The 20323-nt window shown below is 44.5% G+C and overlaps 1 protein-coding gene across 1 annotated transcript in view; it reads right to left on the bottom strand.

The window, feature by feature from the left end:
- Positions 1-2967: 2967 nt before the first annotated feature.
- The window catches only part of UBE2V1 (ubiquitin conjugating enzyme E2 V1), a 30897-nt gene continuing 13541 nt past the window's right edge, over positions 2968-20323 (bottom strand). Inside the window, exons 2-4 of the mRNA XM_032387555.1 lie at positions 15303-15451; positions 6030-6155; positions 2968-4800 (exon numbers count right to left, since the gene is read on the bottom strand). Of these exons, the coding sequence (XP_032243446.1) occupies positions 4654-4800; positions 6030-6155; positions 15303-15451 (422 nt within the window). The 3' untranslated portion in view covers positions 2968-4653. The remainder of the gene's footprint in view (positions 4801-6029; positions 6156-15302; positions 15452-20323) is intronic.

Below are 20323 nucleotides of genomic sequence, written 5' to 3'. Positions count from 1 at the left end.
CACATCTTAACATTTCTGGATTGGGACATTCCTTATAATCAGGGTCTCTTTTTTTTTAAAAAAGATTTTATTTATTTGACAGAGAGAGAGAGAGAGAGGGCGCGTGTGCACGCACAAGCAGGGGGAGCAGCAGAGAGAGAGGGAGAAGCAGGCTCCCTGATGCGGCACTTGATCCCAGGACCCTGGGACCATGACCTGAGCCGAAGGCAGACGCTTAACGACTGAGCCACCCAGGCGCCCCAATCGGTAGGGTCTTACACTTGTAACTGACAGCATTTTTTCTTGGTGGTACATAATGGTACAGCTCAGTGGACTGCATGTGACACAGTGCAACCTGGGTCTGTCTCCCGTGGGTCCCGCAGCCACTCTGGTTTCTTAGAACCTTCCTCCTGTGCCCCTGGTGCTGCCCCTGCTCTGACCCCTGGTATGTCCTGGGGGGCAAAGGCCACCATGATCACCATCTCGGGAGGGTCAAGGTGCAGCCGGTGACAGAGCCTTAGGGCCGAACAGCTCTCCCGTGGCCTGCCGGCTGCATCGGCACTTTGTTCTACACACAGAATGAAAAGTTGGTCCGTCGACACACTAGTGTTGGGAGATCTCACATAAAAATCTGCATTGTCTGTCTTGCAATCAAAGAGCTGGCATTCACTGAGCCCACATCCCTCGCACACGTACCCATCCCGCCCCCGCCTGCGCGGCATCAGGCACACGCCCGAACTCCGTGTTCTGGTTCAGAGTGAGACCGTGAACACACACTGTGTTGTCTCGCGGCAGCTAGACCTTAGGCTCTAGCACGAAGACCTCCCCTCCTCCAAGGTCACCTCCAGGCAATGTGAGGCGGCTTGGACTAAAAGCAAAAGCAAGTAAAACTTCATGTCATCCCAAGAAAGCCTTCAAGATCCATCCAGGTACCATGTGTACAGCTCAGCGCTATGTAGTCGGCACGGCCTCCAGCCGGCAGAGGATGACTCGCAAGCTGCAAAGACGACCTGCTTTCACAAGCTGCCCTTCCTTAGAACTTCCTCCTCTGCTGAGTAAGGAAGGGGAGTTCCCTAATGTGACGCCCCAAGGGGTTCTGATGACGGAGTAACATGGAGCAGGCACGAACAAGGAAGGGGAACGTGGCTGCGTGTCCACTAGCTCCCTGGGAGCAGGGAGGGGGCACAAAAGGGCAAGAGGCCGAGCAGGGCGCCCTGACAGGGCGGACAGGGCTGCAGCCCGTGGAGTCCGTGCCATGGACTCGACACCATCACAAGGCACCAGTGTCAGGGCTGCCCCCAGTGTCAGGGCTGCCCCCACCCAGAAGGCTCCAGGAACCTTCCCAGCAGAGCTGAGACGAAGCTCAAGAGCCCTCATCTCGAGATCAAAGTCCAAGGTCATGGGGTAGTGGAGACCCAGCATGGTTTGCTGTTGGTGTATCAGAAGGGGTGCTTCCTCTCCCACTCAGATTACCCTGGAGACCTCCGTGCACCCCCACACCCTGCAGGTCTACACAGTGAGAAAGAACACAAGTATCTTCTCTCAAGAGCAAAGACCTGGCAGGCGCTGGGGACTGGAGGCGTGTGAGCTGAGGCCACCTGGTGAAGCAGTGCGCTTAGCCCCCGGATGAGCGCTTCTTCTGTGCCCTAAATTGACGCCCGGATGGCAGACATACCTGTAAACCCATCAGCAACAATGAGGAGCAAATCACATGACTCTGGGACATAAGCACAAATCAGACTCCATTATCACAAGACAGTTCCAGCTGATTTTCCAAAAGCTCTGAGGTCAGTTCTGTGTGGCGCACTAAGAAGGTGAAAGGTGCACTCTAGCATTTCAGATGGCTCTTCTCTCTGGAGGTCACGCAGCCCATGAGAGCTGCCACCTTTAGAGTTAGCCCTGAATTTGCCTTGGGGTTTTCCAGGAGCATTTTGAAATAATTTTAGAACCTCCCCTGTCCCTTCCCTCCCTCGGGGGAGCTAAGGACTAAGAGTGAAGAACCCACAGCTGGAAGGCAGTGATTCACTCCGGAGGCCTCCTAGGGACCCATATGGCAGACATTTGGGCAGTGCTTTCTGGAGGGTGGCCTGGTAGGAACAATCTGGCTCCACCCAGGCACCAGGTTCTGACATGTGAGCTGGCCCCGACAGCCACGAAAGAATGGCCTGGCTCCTGGCACAGGACACCAAGGTCATGCCTGCTGGCGGTTGGGACCACAGCAGGAAGTTCAAATCCTGGATAAAAACAACCACAGACACATTTCCACTCCGTACACAGTAGGTAGTAGACAAACTGTCAATTGTCAGGCAAAACTCGTCTCCAACACCAGAAATCCATGTGAAAGTCCTATATTTCCCTTCCCAATAGACTACTAAATCCAGCTGGTAAGTAGGTACTAGAGGGGACTTAATAGCTGGAGTCCCACAAAGCTACTTAAAGGAAAGACTCCCCCGCCCCCGCCCTTTTCACCGTAACCTTGTCGGACAGGGGTTGGCAAACTGTGGTCCATGGGCCAAACCTGGCCCACTGCCTGTTTGATGAAGAATGATTTCTACAGATGAACATTTACAACGGACTTGATATATCATACAATGGATTTGATAAATCATACAACGGATTTGATAAATCAAGAATACTAACTTTAAATTCCAGTAAGCAAAATGTTATCCTCTAAAAAAAAAGAATTCCATTTCTCTCATTAGTTGACCTGTAACATTAGAAAAGAACTATACTCAATTACTAGATTTTGAATTCCATCAATAAACAATTTTGTGGAAATCTGTTTTCTCTCACTATATAAATATTTACATAGTACCTTTAATTTTGCCTCTTGGCTCACAAAGCCCAAGTATTTACTTACTTAGGTCCTTGGAGGAAAGAGGTTTGCCGACCCCTGATTTAGGACATCAGTTTGAATCCCAAAGCATCTAAAACATCAAAGTCTGTTCCTAAATTACATGCCAAGAGGAAGAAGGGCACAGCTTCTTAAATATTAACGCACACTTTTTTTTTTATTATATTAAAATCAGGCAATGGTCTGACAATAAAAAGGCTGCTTATGGAATACTGTTATGTTCAACTTTACTTACAGGATGTTAAATCCTTAGAACTAAGGTATCCCCCAGAAAAAGATTAATGGAAACATCGATTGCTTTTCAGACTTGATAGTTGCTGCTTCAAAAGGTGGTTTTATACAAACACTAAATTAAAAAAAAAAAAAAAAAACTTTAGAACACAATGAATCGCTTTTATTTCGGTATGCATCCATATCTCAGCATTTAGTGGTCCTGAACAGAAAAGTGGAAAAATGCAGCAATTTGCCAGGAAGTCAAGCCCGCCAATTTCGGGGATCTGCTGTGCACACCGAGTTCTTTCTTAATCCCTGCTGAGGACCGTGGGAAGCAGCAGCACCAAAACCAAAGTATGCACCGAATTCAAGGTTCTTTTTCGTTCCAGTTGTCAGATTCCAAACTAGACCCAAATGGATTGTAAGACGACCACGTGAGAACCCTGTTTAAAACTTCAATTTTTAAAAGCCAAAGCAATTACAGGAAAAGAAAACAATTCATTCAGAGGGATCGTGTGTGCTTACAAGTGTCTTCTGTGGCCTTTCTCCAAGTTTAACCACCAAGCACTTTGAGAGCTGGCAGATCTGAGTACCCCTGGTGACTGTTCTTTTCACTTTATCAAAACCTGAGCTAAAAAACCGCATCAGCTGACGATGACAGCAGAAGGTGGCAGGGCTGAGGACCCAATATTCATTCCCAGGCTGGTGGAGAGTGAGTAAATGTGGTTCCAAAACTAAATGAGGGAAGTCAGAGACTCTTTCCAACCTTACCTGATGGCTTCTGGCCAAAGCAAGGAAGTGTCGTGGACAGTGTTGGGTGGTAATGGTGCAAAAAGGGTCTTGAGGAGGAGGAAGGAAAAAGCAGCACCCCTCGATTAAGGTGGGGGAGAAGATATGGGAAAGCCCTGAATTCCTCACCAAAGGCCAATTTCAGAGGGGAGCAGAGGGGGTTACAATCTATGCTTCGGCCAAGGGTGGTCATGGGAAGTGGAGAAAGGATGATGGCTTGGAGGGGGGAGGGCATCATTTAAGACTTAAAAAAAAGAAACCAGGGGTGCAGCCGGAGCACCCCCGCACACCCAGCAGTAGTCCCACAGGCTGCGACCTGAAACCTTCACACCTACTCTAGCAAGCCACCCCAAGCTGGAGGGCTGTTGCAGGGATGGAGGGAGGGAGGGAGGGAGGGAGGGAAGGAGGGGAGGAGGCAGGGAGGCAGGGGGAGGAGAAGGGGAGAAGGCAGAGACCCCAGGCCATGTAATCAGCAGCAAGGTGATTGTGTGATGTGTCTTTTCACAGTTGAGTTAGATGTGCCCCACCGGTTATGATGGGAATCAATTTAAATATACTTTCCTGATCCCAGAAGTTCAACTATGTGGACAGTGGTTACACTTGACAGGATGATTTGTTATAGCACAACTTATATATTTCAAATGGACAAAAAAATTAGTATTGTTTACAGTATCTTAAGATAAATTGCCTTTGAATGGGAGCTTCCTTTCCAGTACTTTGAGGTCTACAAGACGTATCTAGAAAATGTACTACTGTGGAAAATGACTGCTTAAATCGAATGGGGGGGAGAGGGGAGGGCCTGTGGTTTCTCTTTTTGATTAATTGCTGTAACACTGTCCTTCAGGCGGCTGAGGGAGTTTCATGTTTTCTTTAGACATCATTAGGCGCCGGAGCTCTTGCAGGACAACTTTGATGCTATATGAATTCTGCCATTTTGCTAGCACTGATATGGCTCTTGGGTCCACCTACGAAAAGGCAAACAAAAAACTGTCAGGCTCTCAAACAAATGCATTGCTATGTGCTGGAGTAAAGCTGCAGATAGGAGTAAAATGCATTTTTCCAGTTGAACATGCCCATCACACAATGGTATCTGATATGCAGAAAATAACCTGCGTGATCCCTCCCTCCGGTCAGTCTGTGTTTCCTGGTTTGTGTCCCAAACCCTCACCATTTGGGAGAAGGAAACTATGGATAAGTAAAGCCACCCTTAGAGAAACGGCCCTGACACTTGGCAAGAGTCCAGCTGGCTCTAGAACAGTGACCTGCTCTCCTGGACGGGCTGCTATGGCTCAGGGTCCTTTCTCAACGCCACACCCAGGTGGTGGATGCTAACGGCGCACAGGGCAGTAAGGAGCAAAGGCGAGCGGTGGCCCAGATCCACGCTCTCGTGACAAGGACCTGCCTCCGAGTCACACTCTCAAGTTTGTGCAGCAATTCCCAAAAGAAATCTCCCAAAGTGTGGGTCGAGTTCTGGGTTCAGGACTTTTGGTGGAACTCAGATGCAACATGAAACACTGAACACACAGCAACAAGGCTCATCTCTTTTTTGCTTTTCTTTCAAGTCTTCTGAATATCTCAAAACAAAGGCTTAGCTCACATGATGCTTAACATGTAAAACCCTTCAACGCTCGTTGATCTCCCCTTTGAACAAGAGAGCAGGTCTCAAAGGCTCAACGCCTTTGGCAAGAAACCTATGGAGGAAGAATTTATTAGCATCACTTCGATTTTGTAGTATTTACTACTGCCACTACTGCCTTCTTATGTCAAGTGAGACTGGTTTTCCATTTATGGTAATAAAAATAAATTTAAAAAGCAAGGCCATTAAAGGAGAAAAAATAGCATGTATCGTAAGTAAGGCTCGGGAAGTATGAGTATGACCCTGGACAGGACTTTGCAGCCCTGTGCCGCAGGCTCCCCATCTCTACCTCATGAGGGTGCATCATGAAGACAGAATGAGCTCCTATCTCAAGAGAGCCGCACGGTGTTGGCCCGGAGTGAGTGTGGCACGAACGATGATTTAAATATAGCTGGGGAACAGGCCCTCACCCCGAGTCTGCGTATGTTCATACTGCAGTATATTTCAGCATCAAACCACCAAGAAATATATGGACTTAGGGCCACAGCGCCCCTGATGTTTAAGTACAAAGCATTTCTCAACCCAAAGGAACAAGTATGGGCAGGAAAAACAACTTACCACTCCATTAGAACTATTAACTCCATTCATATTAATTTTTGTTACAAATCTTACAAAGGGGGGTGCTTCTGGGTATTTAGGTCCACATTCTATTTTAAGGCTGTATATTCGGTTTTCATAAATTGTCTGGAAAAAAAAGGTACAGAGACGTCAGGCAATTACAAACTATGAATTCAAAGGCAGATCTTTTGAAACCCCATTTATTCCTGCCTGCAGAACTGGTGCACGTGCTTCCTCTACACAGAGGCTGTCTACCTGTTACCCGTGAAGTCAGTAGTAACTAGTCCCCACACTAGTGTCTACGAACTCTTATCTCGGGGGAATACAAAGAAAATTTACAAGAGTATCACTGAAATTTCAAGTTAGTGTTATGTAAGTCCAACCAGATGGACTTGTTTGTACACTAATTTCTCTACTTTGCAGACCCGTCCTGTGCTCTGGGCAATGCTGTGTAAGAGGCATTCTTTACTCTGGGAAGCCACACTAAACGTTTACTCACACCAGGGTCATCAGCCAATGCATTCACTACCACCATGTGCAAAGCACAGAACAGGCGGCTCTTTAGAAGAACTTCAAAATGAAACACAAATTAGGGGGTGCGGGTGCAGATACGAGGGCCGCTTTCCCACCACCTCATTACTCTGGGGCTGTGTGCCGCACCATCTCTCCCTGCAGGCTTTACATCGACCTGAGAGATTACAGCACGCAGTGGGTGAGGCGGGCAGCCACGGATGCCAGGCCCGCAGAGGAAAAGACTGTCCTTCTTCAAACGCCAACCGCGGCTCTGTCGAAAAAACTGGAAAGTCCAATCCCCCACGGCAATGAACTTTTCCCTGTAACTTCCACCCGATGAGCAGAAAATGTGCTGTCGGTAGCGGCTGTTCCACCTGCCTAGAGCGCCCTGCCCCCCCGCCCCCGAACTACTGCACATCCATCAAGACCCAGCTCAAGCATCACCTGCTCAAACGTCACCCAGTTCAGTCATCACACAGGTTAGTCCACAGCTTTCTGTCCTACATGAAGTGGCAATGTTATCATTTACGTGTCTAAAGACCACCCTGAAAGGTGACGTGTCCCCATTAGGTTGGCCCCCTTGAAGGCAGGGCAACCCACCCTCCAATGGGTCCCCGTCCAGGGCACCAGTGCTCCCGCCTTCCTCAGTGCCACCTGCACAAGTAACGGCTCCTGTGTAAACAGCGACATCTAGCTGTCTTTGGGGGGAATCAATTACAGAAGATGTGATTTCAATCCTTGAAAACATTCCATCTAAACAGTGGTCTAGCCCTAAGAAAAAAACTGGAACATATTTTAAGATTCAGAAGGCATTCATAATACAGCCATAGAAACCTTTCACATCCACTTAACAGGTACTCCAAACTGTGACAAACCTAAACTCAGTTCTGGATTTCCACCCACCCTCAACCTGCTCTTCCTCTTCTTCCTTTATAAATGGCACCACCACCTAGCAGTTAGTTAAAGCAAAACCTAGCAGCCAGCCACAATTCCCTTTTCTCTTACCCCCTACCTTCTAATCAAAAGGTTTTAGCTTCCACCTCCAAGAGCGATCCCACACCCACCCACTTCCCTCTACCATGCCCCTCGTCTCAATCACCCCACGTCTCTGCTCTTTCTTGCTCCCCCTACAATCTGTTCTCCATACAGCAGCCTGGCTGATCTTTCAAAACCAAGAACTTAACCCCTCCAATGGCAGCTAGTGACCCGAGAAGGAAGCCCATGTTCTTGGATTGGACCCTGCGCACCCCCGCCTTCCTCTTGTTTCTTCTTCTTCCTCTCCATCTAGCCCCAACTTCTCTCTACCTTGGGGCCCCAACACCAGTTGCTGTTCTGTGTCCATCCTGCAGCTCTTTGGCTCAAGGGCACCTTCTTCTCAGAAGTCCTCCTGACTCCCCATCTGAAGTCTTCTGTCAGACCTCCCTTGATAAACTAAGAACAAGGAGTGTAGGGGCCTCAACAGAACTGGTACTCAAATGTTCCTTGACTCGAATATTGCTCTTTGCAAGTTTATAAAATGAATAGCTTGCTGCAACTAAGGTGCTCCCTCAGAAGACAAAAATTCACTGCGTCAACACAACAAGAAGGAAGCACACAGGGATTTATGGAAAATATGATGAAAGGTCTATATTCAGCACCTAGCACAGTCTCCATCAGCAACCATGCACTCGGCAGGATCTGTTGACTGCATGGATCCCAAGTTCATCTCTGGATGTCTGTCCTACATTCATACTCAATGGTTTTGTCACACAATTCAGATAGAATTTCTTATATAAAATAGTCCCTGGGGGCATGGGCTTGTGGTAAGTATCAAAATCAGTAAGTCTTTTAAAAAATATTCGGTATCACATTTTGGAGGTTCTGATGCACCAATGTATTCACCTTCCAGTATGCTTTGTGGCTTATCAGTCTCGAAAAAATTTCACTAATCATTCTATTAACAACAGCATCAAAATGGCTAAGAAGGTGAGCAGCTCGGTAACAGGATTCTGATTATTACATATTTTAAATCTTATCACTTTTGACACTATGAAGTCTAATTTAAAAATGTGCATTCTATGACTAACTTCTTAGAAGGCAAAAAATACCAAATTTCTGACCATTGATGTTCAACTGGCAACTTCACTGGAACACAGTAAAAAATGCCTCGTCAAGTGAACATAAAGACACCTGAAGGATCATTAAAAAGTACAAAGCAAGACTTCTGTAGAAAACAGGGTTCTGGTTTTCTTCTGTTGTTTTGTTTACTAGTGTTCCAAGACCTGCTTTGTAAAAAGGTTTTACCGAAGAAAGGAATTATGCCTGAAGAAGAACTGCTAGAGCATTCTGTCTATGAGGAACACTTCTCAAGATTCATTATCTGATCATGAAACACTTTCCACTTTATTGACGTGGCTTGAGCTTCACGGGGCAATCTGGCAGTGCCTATCAAAATGTGAAACAGGCATGCTTAAACCAGCAAGACTATTTCTAGGAACTTCCTACAGGCAGACTTGTACTTATGCACAAAAATGTGAAGCATTAAAAAAAAAAAGTGAAGCATCATCTGCAATAGCAAAAATAACTACAAACAATCTAAATGTCCACCTGCAAGGGACTGACTGAACAAATATGGCATATTCCTAAAATTGGATACTTTGTAGCCTTTTCAAAGGCTGAGGCCCAGACACATACATGGAAAGACTGCCAAGACATGGGTCTTGGTACAGCCAGCCAGTTGCAGAATATGTACAACCTATAAAAGCAGACAGACACCCCCCTCCAACTGAGCCTACATTAATGTGCACACACGTTGTTTCATCCACTAGACACTACAGGCCGCAGCCTAAAGATGACAAACTTTTCCTGGGCCTAAAATATATACACGAGAATCCCAGCCGAATCATGATGAAAAATGTCAGATAAATTCCAATACAGACATTCTACAAAATACCTAACCAGTATGCCTCAAAATTGTCAAGGGCAACAAAACCAAGAAAAACCTGAAATTGTCACAGCCACGAGAAGCCCAGGATATGACAATAAAAATATAATGTAGTATCTCAGATAGGATTCTGGAATAGAAAATACACACAAGGTAAAAGCTAAGAACACCTGAATAAGATATGGACTTTAGTTAATAGTAATGCATCAATATGGGGCCACTGGTGGTCACAAATGTACTATCCCAATATAAGATGCTAACAACAGGGGAAACTGGGGGAGGGGTACACATGGAACTTTCCCTACTACCCTTCCACTTTTTCTGTAAGTCTAAAAGTATTGTGAAATAAATGTATCTTTAAAATGTAGGAGATATGACAAAAGGAAAAGGTACTGGTTGCAAAAACGAGAAAATCACAAACTGTCAGTATATAAAAAGGTGACTCAGGTCAACCAGATGACCGCTACTCAAGTGAAATCTTGCGCAGGCGTACTTAACTTATGTGCGCTATCCAAGGTGGGCATGTGCTGTGTGAGAACAAGGTGTGGGCCCTTCAAAAAGTGAAAGTCTATATGGCTCTGGACGAAGACAGGGAGGAAAATGCACAGGAAGAGGTGTGGAAGGAGATGGACCGGATGCTGCTCACAGTTCATCTGGAGAGCAGGGATATGGCAGTTAGGGATAAGCCAGGAGACAAGACAGAACACTAGGCATTTTAACAGAGAATTTAACATAGGAAATTGGTTAAACAGGTGTCACCGGACTGAAAACACAAAAAGGGAACCTGAGCTAACACAGGGGTAACCTGCAGAAAACAGGTGGCACCCCTTAAGGCTGGGGGAACCAAGGGAATAAGCCAGTTTTTCAGACCTAGAGGCTCAGGGCCAGAGGTCTCTAGAGATGAACTCAGACCTCTGAGGAGGGGTGCTGCAGGCCGGCTCTGGGAGTGCCCCCCAGAGCTGGAGGCTGGTACCCACTGCTGATGCCGGGATGAAGGGCCATTACCAGAGTGGCGCAGAAAGAACAGGCAAACAAGCAGAAGCAAGTCCCTTCTCCTTGCCTCTCAGGCGCTCTCCTGTGTCCCTGACTGGAGGAACCTAATAGGGCACCAGCTGGCAAAGGAAACCTGTAGTTTGCAGAGTCCCAGCCCCAGTATCCAAAAGCAGAGCTGAGGAAGTTGGGCTTGGAGCTTAAGTGGGCACCTGCACGCCCCTCCAGACGGTGACAAGACACAATTTTCCTCTGTACAGAGCCTCTCCCTCTTGCCACCAGTCAGGGTATCCTGCTGAGTGAGCCACCAGACCAGTCTTCAGGCAACATTAACTATTCATTTCTCCAAGTCAATGCTAGTGCCACTTAAAATATTCTAGAACCGAAAGACTAAATTGTCCAGCTAACCACACAATCCTAATATAAAATACACAGGAGAAAGGAAGCACTTATTCTTTTCCATTCGCTTTCTGTTCCTGCCACGTCAGCCTGCGTGCGCCCCTCATCTAGGCCATGAGAGCTGCTCTGGTTTCCAGTGTCTTTCAGTGTCCCCAACATTGTCACTGCCTCCTGGGACCACTCCTCCCGGTGCTCGGTTCTGATGGCTGTGCCCCCTCCAATGTCCTCCCAGCCCCAGGGCTAAGCTGTTGTTTCCTGCAGTGTTATCTCTGTGATCCCACAGTGTGCCTTCTCTGCTTTTTCAGGGCAATACTAATTTGATCAACTTCCTATATTAAATTCTCTCTGTTGAAATACATAGCATGGTTTCTCTTTTCCTGACTAACACAGAGTTAAGGGGAACAAAGTGAACTTCTTACTTTACATACTCTGTATTGTTTGAGAATTTTTATGAGGATATATTCATGTATCAGACATGCCACATAAAGCTTTTTAAAAAGAGATCAATATGCACTGATATGGAAAGACATCCACCATCTGTTAACCATCTGTTAAGTGAAAAAAATGAAGTTACAAAACATTATGCATAGCAAGGTCTCATTTTTATTAAAAAGGATATATACTTATGTTTGTGCACCCAAAGCAAAAGCCGGTAGAAACACACTCATTCTGCGGGGAGTATAATGAAATGGGGGAAGGATCACCCTCCTTTTACCTCATACATTCCTGTAATTATGTTTTGTTCTTAAGCATGCATACAGTATTTTTAGATAAGTACGTGTATAAACACACACCCATGCTCTAACCCGCACCTAAAAACATTATCTTGGACAACCCCAGAGACACAGTGTTTCTCAACCACAGCAATTTCTGCCCACCCCCCTCAGGGTGGGGTGGGAATTAGGCAACATCTGGAGACATTAATGGCTGTCACAACTGGGGGAGGGAGGTGCTACTGGTATCTGGTGAGCAGAGACCAGGGATGCTGCTAATCCCACAATGCACAGCACAGCCCCACAACAAAGAATGATCCAGCTCAAGATGTCAATAGCGCTGAAGCTGAGAAAATGCTCTGTAACCTGGCTATTCTTAGCGCCGCTGGGGTCAGAGTAGAAATAATCCACATCTAATGCTGTGGACAACTGGACATTTGCCAGAATTCTGCAAAGGGCACTTGGATGAGAAACTTACTTTTAGGTTTGGAGAACTTGCTTTCTTAAAAAAAAAAAAAATCAAATAGCTAACACACATATAATTAAAGCAACTCAGAGTACAGAAAAGGTATATGGTAAAAAAATAAGTCTCCTTTCCACCCTGGTCCCAGCTAGCTAGATCCCTTTTGAAGAAGGCAACCACTGTCACCAACTTCTTTCATGTTCCCCCCAAAGTACTGCAAACACAAAGAAGCACAAGTATATGTATGACTTCTTCCTCTGCCCCCCACTCCTCCCCACCCCAGTGGCAGCATATCCTATACTGCTTTGTACCTTTTTTCACTTAAATATCACGGAAATCATTCCATTTCAGCACACATTATCTCTGTCTCTTTCTTTTCAACAGCTAAACAGTACATACTATGGTCTACTGGAAGACTCTGAGGTGGTTTCCAGTATTTTGCTACTACTGAAAACACTGCATTCAGTAACTGTACATACAGGCCTTTGGGTAACACATTAAAAAAAGCTGAGTAAATTCCTAGAATTGCTGGATCACTTTTGATGGAGGATTTTGAGTTATACAGTCACAAAAATACAATAGGCAGATGAGTTACTCAAGTGCTCTATTTAGATACTTTAATAATTATGCTGATATTCCAGAGGCCCAGCATACACCTTGTATGTTAGTCATAAAGCAGACTGGTCACAGGAAGCACCTAGAAGCAGACAGTTTTCTTCTTTGCTTTTAACCTTGGGGAGCCAGGGCAAGCATAACTATAGGGGTAAAAAAAACAGTCAGTGACAAGCATTGGTGAGGGTGTGGAGAAGCAGAAACCCTCACGTACTGCTAGTGGAAACATAAACTGGTGTAGCCGCTTGGGAAAACAGTCTGACCGTTATTTAAAATGTTAAACATAAAGTTACCATATGATCCAGATGGTTCAACTCCTAGGTATACACCTAAGAGAAATGAAAACATATGTCCATACAAAAACCTGTACACAAATATTCATAGCAGCATTATTCATAATAGGCACAAAAATGGAAAAAATCCAAATATCTACCAGCTAGTTAATGGATAAAGAAAATATGGTCTATCTACACAATGGAATATTATTCAGCCATAAAAAGGAATGAACTACTGGTAAGTGCTAGAACATGTATGAACCTTGAAAACAGTAAAAGCTACCACAAAAGACCACATGTTGTGTGATTCCATTTATATGAAATGTCCAGAACAGACAAATTCATAGGGACAGAGTAAATGAGTGGTGGTCAAAGGTGAGGGAGCGGGGTGGGGGACAGATTGGGAGCAACTGCCAATGGGGAAGGAGGTTTCTCTCTGGGGTAATGAAAATGTTCTGAAATTAGTGACAGTTGCACAATTCTGAATATAACAAAAACCACCGAACGGTATACTTTACAAGTGTATTCTACAGTAAGTGGATTCTACAATATGTGAATTACATCTCAGTAGAGCTACCATATACATATATGTATAAAGAACATGTGGAAAGCACCTTGCATACTGTAGCCGCTCATTAAAAGGGAGCCCCCTGTGGAAAGAGTTAAAATGAAACCCAGGGTAATCCAAGGTGTTGTAGGTAGAACAAAATATTTCCAATGGAATCTGGTGGTTCATTTTGTTTGTTCATTTGTTGAAGTGTATAATTCAGTGGTATTTAGTGTATTCGCAATGTTGTACAATGGTTCATTCTTAATTTGTTAGAACCTGAAAATCAGTCTGCTAATGAACAAATCTATTGAACAACTACCCTATGCTGAGTCATTTCCAGGTGCTCTGGTGAGTTAGGAGGAGGGAAGAATGGTTCTCATCCTCAAGAAACCTGAACCATTCTTAGGCAGAGAAGAAATGCAGTGAAGGAAGCCATCACCACACAGTGGACTTTCCAGAGATGGCAAGAAATGATCTCCACGAAGAAACAAGCTTTCTAGATCAAGTTTTCCCCAGCATTTAGTAGATCCAGAAATGCTGGTTTTCAGAGATTTTTTTTAAAAAGATAAGGAAATGAATAAAAACAGCAAATTGAATATTTTTCTTTAACCCAAAAAACAAAACCATGGGATCAAAGATGACTCAAGAGGTAACGTTAAATGGCAAAGCCAGTCATTCACCAGAGTGTTTACGACGGTCCAAGATGAACAGCAGATTTTCCTAACACTTAATGAGCATGACCTTGTTTCAGCCGGGGCCACATCCCACATGTCTTTCTACTTCCCTCAGAGCTGGTGTAGAGCCTGTGCACGCAGTGAAAAGAATGCATGGCCACCATCATCTTCGAGCACAAGCACACACAGGAAAGGTCCTGCTACATTCAGGCAGAATCTCCCATTGTCTGAAACAAGTGTCACATCATGGGAATCTATTTCTGTACTCCTACCTCATATTACTACTTAACATTCTAGCTAATTCTATAATGGGAACAAATGAAATCTCAAAATCTAAACAGAAAGGAGATAATGTAGCACAGGGTTAGGAGCACAGGTTCCGGAGTCAGAACCCCCTTGGGAATTATCAGCTATGTGACTTTGGGCAAGTAACTTTACTTCTCTGAGTCTGTTTCCTCACCTGTAAAATGGGATGTGATGACACAGTAGTAGCCCCTAACAACAGGTTCTTGTGAGAATTCAATGACATTTCTTGGGGGTTTTACTATGTACACTAAAAAGTTAGCTGGCATTATGAAGCCTGGGAACTCTCACAAATCACGAAGCTCTAAAAGAGAGGTCAATTTTCTCATCCCCATTGTCTTCTGTCTTCTATGCAAAGGCCTCTGGGTCTCACAGTGCTGCAAGAGACCAGTGCCAACCAGACAGGCAATCGCCTTTGCTGAACAGCCCGATTAATTAGGATATGGGTGCGTGGTAGACCCGGGAAACCATGAATGAAAACCACAACCATGAAGGCTTTCCAAAGTTCATTTGGACGCTGTCTTCAGAACATTGGCTGTATCTGGAGACTTATTATTTGATAAGCCCAAGAGTTTGTTCTTAAGTACACGTGAGGGTGCAAGGACCTCACACCTCCCTGTCTACATTGCCATGTAAATTCACACTATGAGTCTAAACAGGTTTTTGCTTACCATGTAGAGGGATTAAACAGCATCAGAGGAGGTTCAAATATATAAACTGAAACTGGTCAAAAAAGAATAGCCACATTTCAGAAAATATACCATTGGTGAGTTTTTTCCGTGATAAGGCTAATATTTCTTAAAAGGAGGCACAGTGAATTTAAGACATTGACATTTATAGCCGTAGCTCGACGCTTACTCTTGGAGGCCCAATTATCATCCCTGTCCATCTTGTAAGTGTCATGTCTTCGTCATCTTCTAGACCCCAGCTAACTGTGCCATCTCCTACTCCTTTCTGGCCTTCTTCCAGTTCTTCCAACAGTCGAAAATTGCGAGGGACTTTTACTCCTAAAATAAATGGAAAGAAATTCAAGATACTAGCAACTCCAGGGGAACCTGTAAGGCTAGATCTGGCTGCTCGTTATTACTAAATGGAAATAAAGATGCTAACATGCAAAAAATGGCTGAAAGTCGTCGTCCCTCAAACTTGCTTACAGAGCTTCCGGTACTGACCAGCGCGCCCACAAGGAAGGGCCACGTGGTTTTATTTCAGGTGAAGTGACCACTGAATCAAGTCTAGAAAGACTACCCCCCCCAACCCTAGCCCCACAGCTTTGATAAACTTCATCAAGAGTTTACATGTCAAAATGTTGATCAATTTGGGTCCATAACAGATGAAAACCACCAATATTGGTATCATGAGTAGTAAGTGCCTTGGAAGAGAAGAGGCTACTGCTTTTGTTTCATTCTTATTACACATTTCTGAGGCTAAGGGTGTGTGCATTTGTTGGAATGACACTCAAACTACCTCAGGAGGAAGAGCCAGCCGCCACGGCTACATGAAATAAACACGGTATCCTCTTGATCAGCTAAGAATCAACTGAAGGCGCCAAGGATAAAATTTTCAATTACTTAAGCCATAGTTTCTCTCTTATGAAAAAGCCGAAAGAGGGCGTTCATTCTCTGATTTACTTGTTTCCAAAAAATCCCAAAGCCTGGCAAGTAGCTCACGGAAGAAATTAGACAAACACATCTCATAGGTTCAAGCTACTATACCTGAGTTCAGATTGAGGCTTGAGCCATTTCTGGGTGTTTTCCAGAACAGAACCGAAGCATTGGGGCCAGGTGGGGGACGAGGCTGTGGGAGGGCAGGGAGAGCAATTTTCTTCCTGTGCTTGGGCACCAAGCAACTCTCCCAGGGATGCGCTCCCAACCAATCCTACCTGCCTCTCCCCTCCTCCACCTCCCTCCCTGGCATTTGAACAATCACCTCTTGGAAAAAAAACTCAATTTCAGACAAATTATAAGCTCTCTTTTGCCTTGAATGCTGAGCCTCCAACTGGCCAGACTCCCTGAGGCGAGTAGCACTTACCACGTAGCCGTGGAGAAAAACCCACTGGAGGGACTCCAGACTGGGAGGTGTTCCCATTATATCTCATTGTTTCCCAAGGTGGGACTCCTGCTGCTGTATATTCAACTGGAGTAAATACCTGAGCATCTGCTATAGGTCGGGAACTTTTCTAGGCAATGGGGAATAAGCAGTGAACAAAACAAAAATGCCTGCCCTCGTGGAGCTTACATTCTAATGGGAAACATATAATCACAAAACAAAAATACGAATTATATAGGATGACAGCTGGTGGAGTTCTGGAGCAGGAGTAGGGGGAGTAGCTACAATTTTAAATGGGGTGATCAAGGAAAGCCTTACTGCGACCAGGTGTCATGAGTAAAGACCTGACGTGAAGGAGCATGACCTATGCATAGCTGAGGGGAGAGTCTTCCAACGAAGAAACAGCAAGTGCTAAGACCCTCAGGTAAGACTTTGCCTGGAATGTCAAAGAACAGCAAGATAGATCCCAATTCAGCTAGAAGTGGGTCAGTGAGATGGAAGAGCAGTGGATGGTTAAGGAGTCCAACTATTACTGACCTGAGAAGACACTGGAGTTGTGAACAGAGGAGTGACGGGATCTGACTTGCTTTTTTAAATAGGATCCCTCTGACTGCTGTGTACAGACTCCAGTGAAGGGAGCTACAGCCTATTGTAATAATCCTGGCAAAAGAAAATATGGCTTGGACCAGTGAAGGTGGTGAAAAATAGTACAATTTCAGATATTTGGGAGGTATACACTGGTAAGATTTGCTGCCAGACTGCCTGAGAAGCACGAAGAAGAGTAGTCAACTACTCTGGCTTCCAGGCTTTTGTCTGAGCAAGTGGAAGGGTGGAGTTGCTAGTGGTACATTAGAGAATTTTAGGTGGCTATTCAATAAGTGAACACTTCACTTTATAGTTCTGTATTCATTTTTAAGAATAATTTAAGGCAAGTAATACTATACTAACTTCCCATGTACAATGATGGTAAAAAATTTCCTTTTACCATAAATGTAAGCAAAAGAGTCGGTTGATTGAAGATAAGAGTAAATGACACAGATAGTACTTTAAAGGAAACAGAATAAACTGGAAAGCATACTTGAATGGCTCATTTGTAAAACACTGGCATTTTTTAAAAAGATTTTATTTATCTATTTGAGGGAGAGAGAGATCACGAGCAGGGGGGAAAGGTAGAAGGAGAAGCAGACTCCCCATTGAGCAGGGAGCCCGACACGGGACTCGATCCCAGGACCCTGGGGTCATGACCTGAGCGGAAGGCACACGCTTAACTGACTGAGCCCCCCAGGCGCCCAAAGACTGGCATTTTTAATCTAAATAGTCAACTGGATTATTCAGCTATACTGGATTATGTTCTCTAGCAAACACAAAACTAAAGGATGTTTGTGATGTTATAAGCAAAATGCCAGACAATACAATGTCTTTTGTCCAGAGAGAGTTAAATCTGAATCTTAGTAATCCTAACTAATTTGCCTAGGCAGCAGAGCAGGGAGGGGGTTCACCTCGTAGAACTACTGCTGTGACTACTGCTTAATGTGTAAGCCTGCACGAACGAAAATGAATACCAAAGGAACACAGAACCATACGGAGAGGAGACTGATACGTATCACAGATGGTGTAATACGCTGAATTGTGTCCTTGAAAATTCATATGTTGAAGCCCTAACTGCTAGCACCTCAGAACATGATAGTATTTGGAAATAAAGCCTTTAAAGGGGTGATTAAGTTAAAATGAGTCCATCGGGGCACCTGGCTGGCCCAGAAGGTAGGGCATGTGACTCTTGATCTTGGGGTTGTGATTTGAAGCTCCATGTTGGAGGTGGTTTACTTAAACACACACACACACACACAAATAAAATCTTTTAAAAAATATAAATAAAAGGGGCTCCTGAGTACTCAGTTGAGTGTCTGACTCTTTTGGCTGGGGTCATGATCTTGGAGTCATGAGATCGAGCTCTATGTGGGGCTCCTCGCTGGGCGGGGAGCTTGCTTGGGATTCTCCCTCTACCCTCCCCCCTCACCCCCCATGCGCATGCTTTCTAAAAACAAAACAAAACAAAACAATACACACACACACACACACACACATATATAAATGAAAAATAAAATGAGTCCATTAGGATGAGCCCTAATCCAATTTGACTGGTGTCCTTATAAGAGGAAATTCAGACACACAAAGAAACAACAGGAATGCACGAGTGCATGGAGAAAGACTATGTAAGGACACAGGGGGAGGGCAGCCCTCTGCAAGCCAAGGAGAGAGGCTTCAGAAGAAATAAACCTGTTGACACCTTGAGCTTGGACTTCTAGCCTCCAGAGCTGTAAGCAAATAAATTCCTGTTGTGTAAGCCACCCAGTGTGTGGTACTGTTACAGCAGCCCTAGGAAACTAACACAGATGCTAGGTGACATTTTAAAAGAAGCTTAACAAAGTTGAAAAGGTTAGAGACCAAGACAGTAACAGCGGTTATCTCTAGGTGCCAGGATTATGGGTGATTCCAACCCCTTTCCTGCATTTTCTTTTTTTAATCATTTTATTTTTTTTCATCATGGTAAGTGTACTCTTTAATCCCCATCCCCTACCTTTTCTGTATTTTCTGATTTCTTTTACCATGACCTCATTATCTGCAAAACAGAACACTTAGGAACTATGCCAACTATACTCGAGACAAGGTCCTATGTCTGGGCTTTCACATTTGCTGTTCCCTTTGCCTGGGACGCTCTTCCCCCAGATACCCATCAAGCTCCCTTACCTTCTCAGGGCCTCACTCATATGAGTAGGAATCTCATTTAATGGTTTTCCCTAAGTGACTAATTTTAAGTGATCCATGTTTTTTAATATTATTAAAACTTGTTTAAGACAAATGCACAATGGCAAAGCACAACGGCTGCCATAGCTAAGCCCTTCCTTACTGAATGGAAGCTCTGTGTGTGACCTCTATTTCAAGTTGCTCTTTTTGGAAAGATGAAAAATGTGCCTTCTTGTGTCAGGTATTTAAATCAGGCTGGATTAACTATTTCTGATATGACTATTTCTCTTGTAAACTTTAGCAAAACTTTGTGGCTGGAAATATTACCTCTTCATTAACAACCAGATCTGATTAGGGAATCCTAATCCAAAGATCACAAGCTCATTGTATTAGTTTCAAATAGTGAATTCAAGTTTTTTTATATATATATATATATATATACTTTTTTTTTTTAAGATTTTTTATTTATTTGACAGAGAGAGAGTGAGAGCAGGAACACAAGCAGGGGGGTGGGAGAGGGAGAAGCAGGCTTCCCACTGAGCAGGGAGCCCAACACGGGGCTTGATCCCAGGACCCTGGGATCATGACCTGAGCCGAAGGCAGATGCTTAACAACTGAGCCACCAAGGTGCCCCTCAAGTTATATTTTTCTGATGTCTGATTTCTACTTGTGAAATAGGGAAAAATATCCTATTATTTAATCCTATACTTCCAACAGACATTTCTATTGGATTAGACATTCAGTTAAAGCCCATGTACACAACTGAACCAAAGAAATAAAGAATCAGTTCAACTTATTTTAGGTTAGCATTTGGAACAGTCAGAGAGCACCACACAGGACAAAGCAGTGTACAGTTCTTGCAGTACTGACATTATAGGATCATTCAATTTGATTCAAGCTATAAAACAGGATTCAGAAACAGTTTAAGGGGCGCCTGGGTGGCTCAGTTGGTTAGGCATCCAACACTTGATCTCAGCTCAGGTTTTGATCTCCGGGTCGTGAGTTCAAGCCCTGTGTTGGGCCCCACGCTGGGCGTGGAGCCTACTTAAAAAAAAAAAGTTTAAAAAATCAAAAACTTAGGATTG

Source organism: Phoca vitulina, unplaced genomic scaffold, assembly GCF_004348235.1.
Source record: "Phoca vitulina isolate PV1807 unplaced genomic scaffold, GSC_HSeal_1.0 scaffold50, whole genome shotgun sequence".
In the NCBI taxonomy this organism is placed as follows: domain Eukaryota; kingdom Metazoa; phylum Chordata; class Mammalia; order Carnivora; family Phocidae; genus Phoca; species Phoca vitulina.
This window is presented reverse-complemented; position numbering and strand designations above follow the sequence as displayed.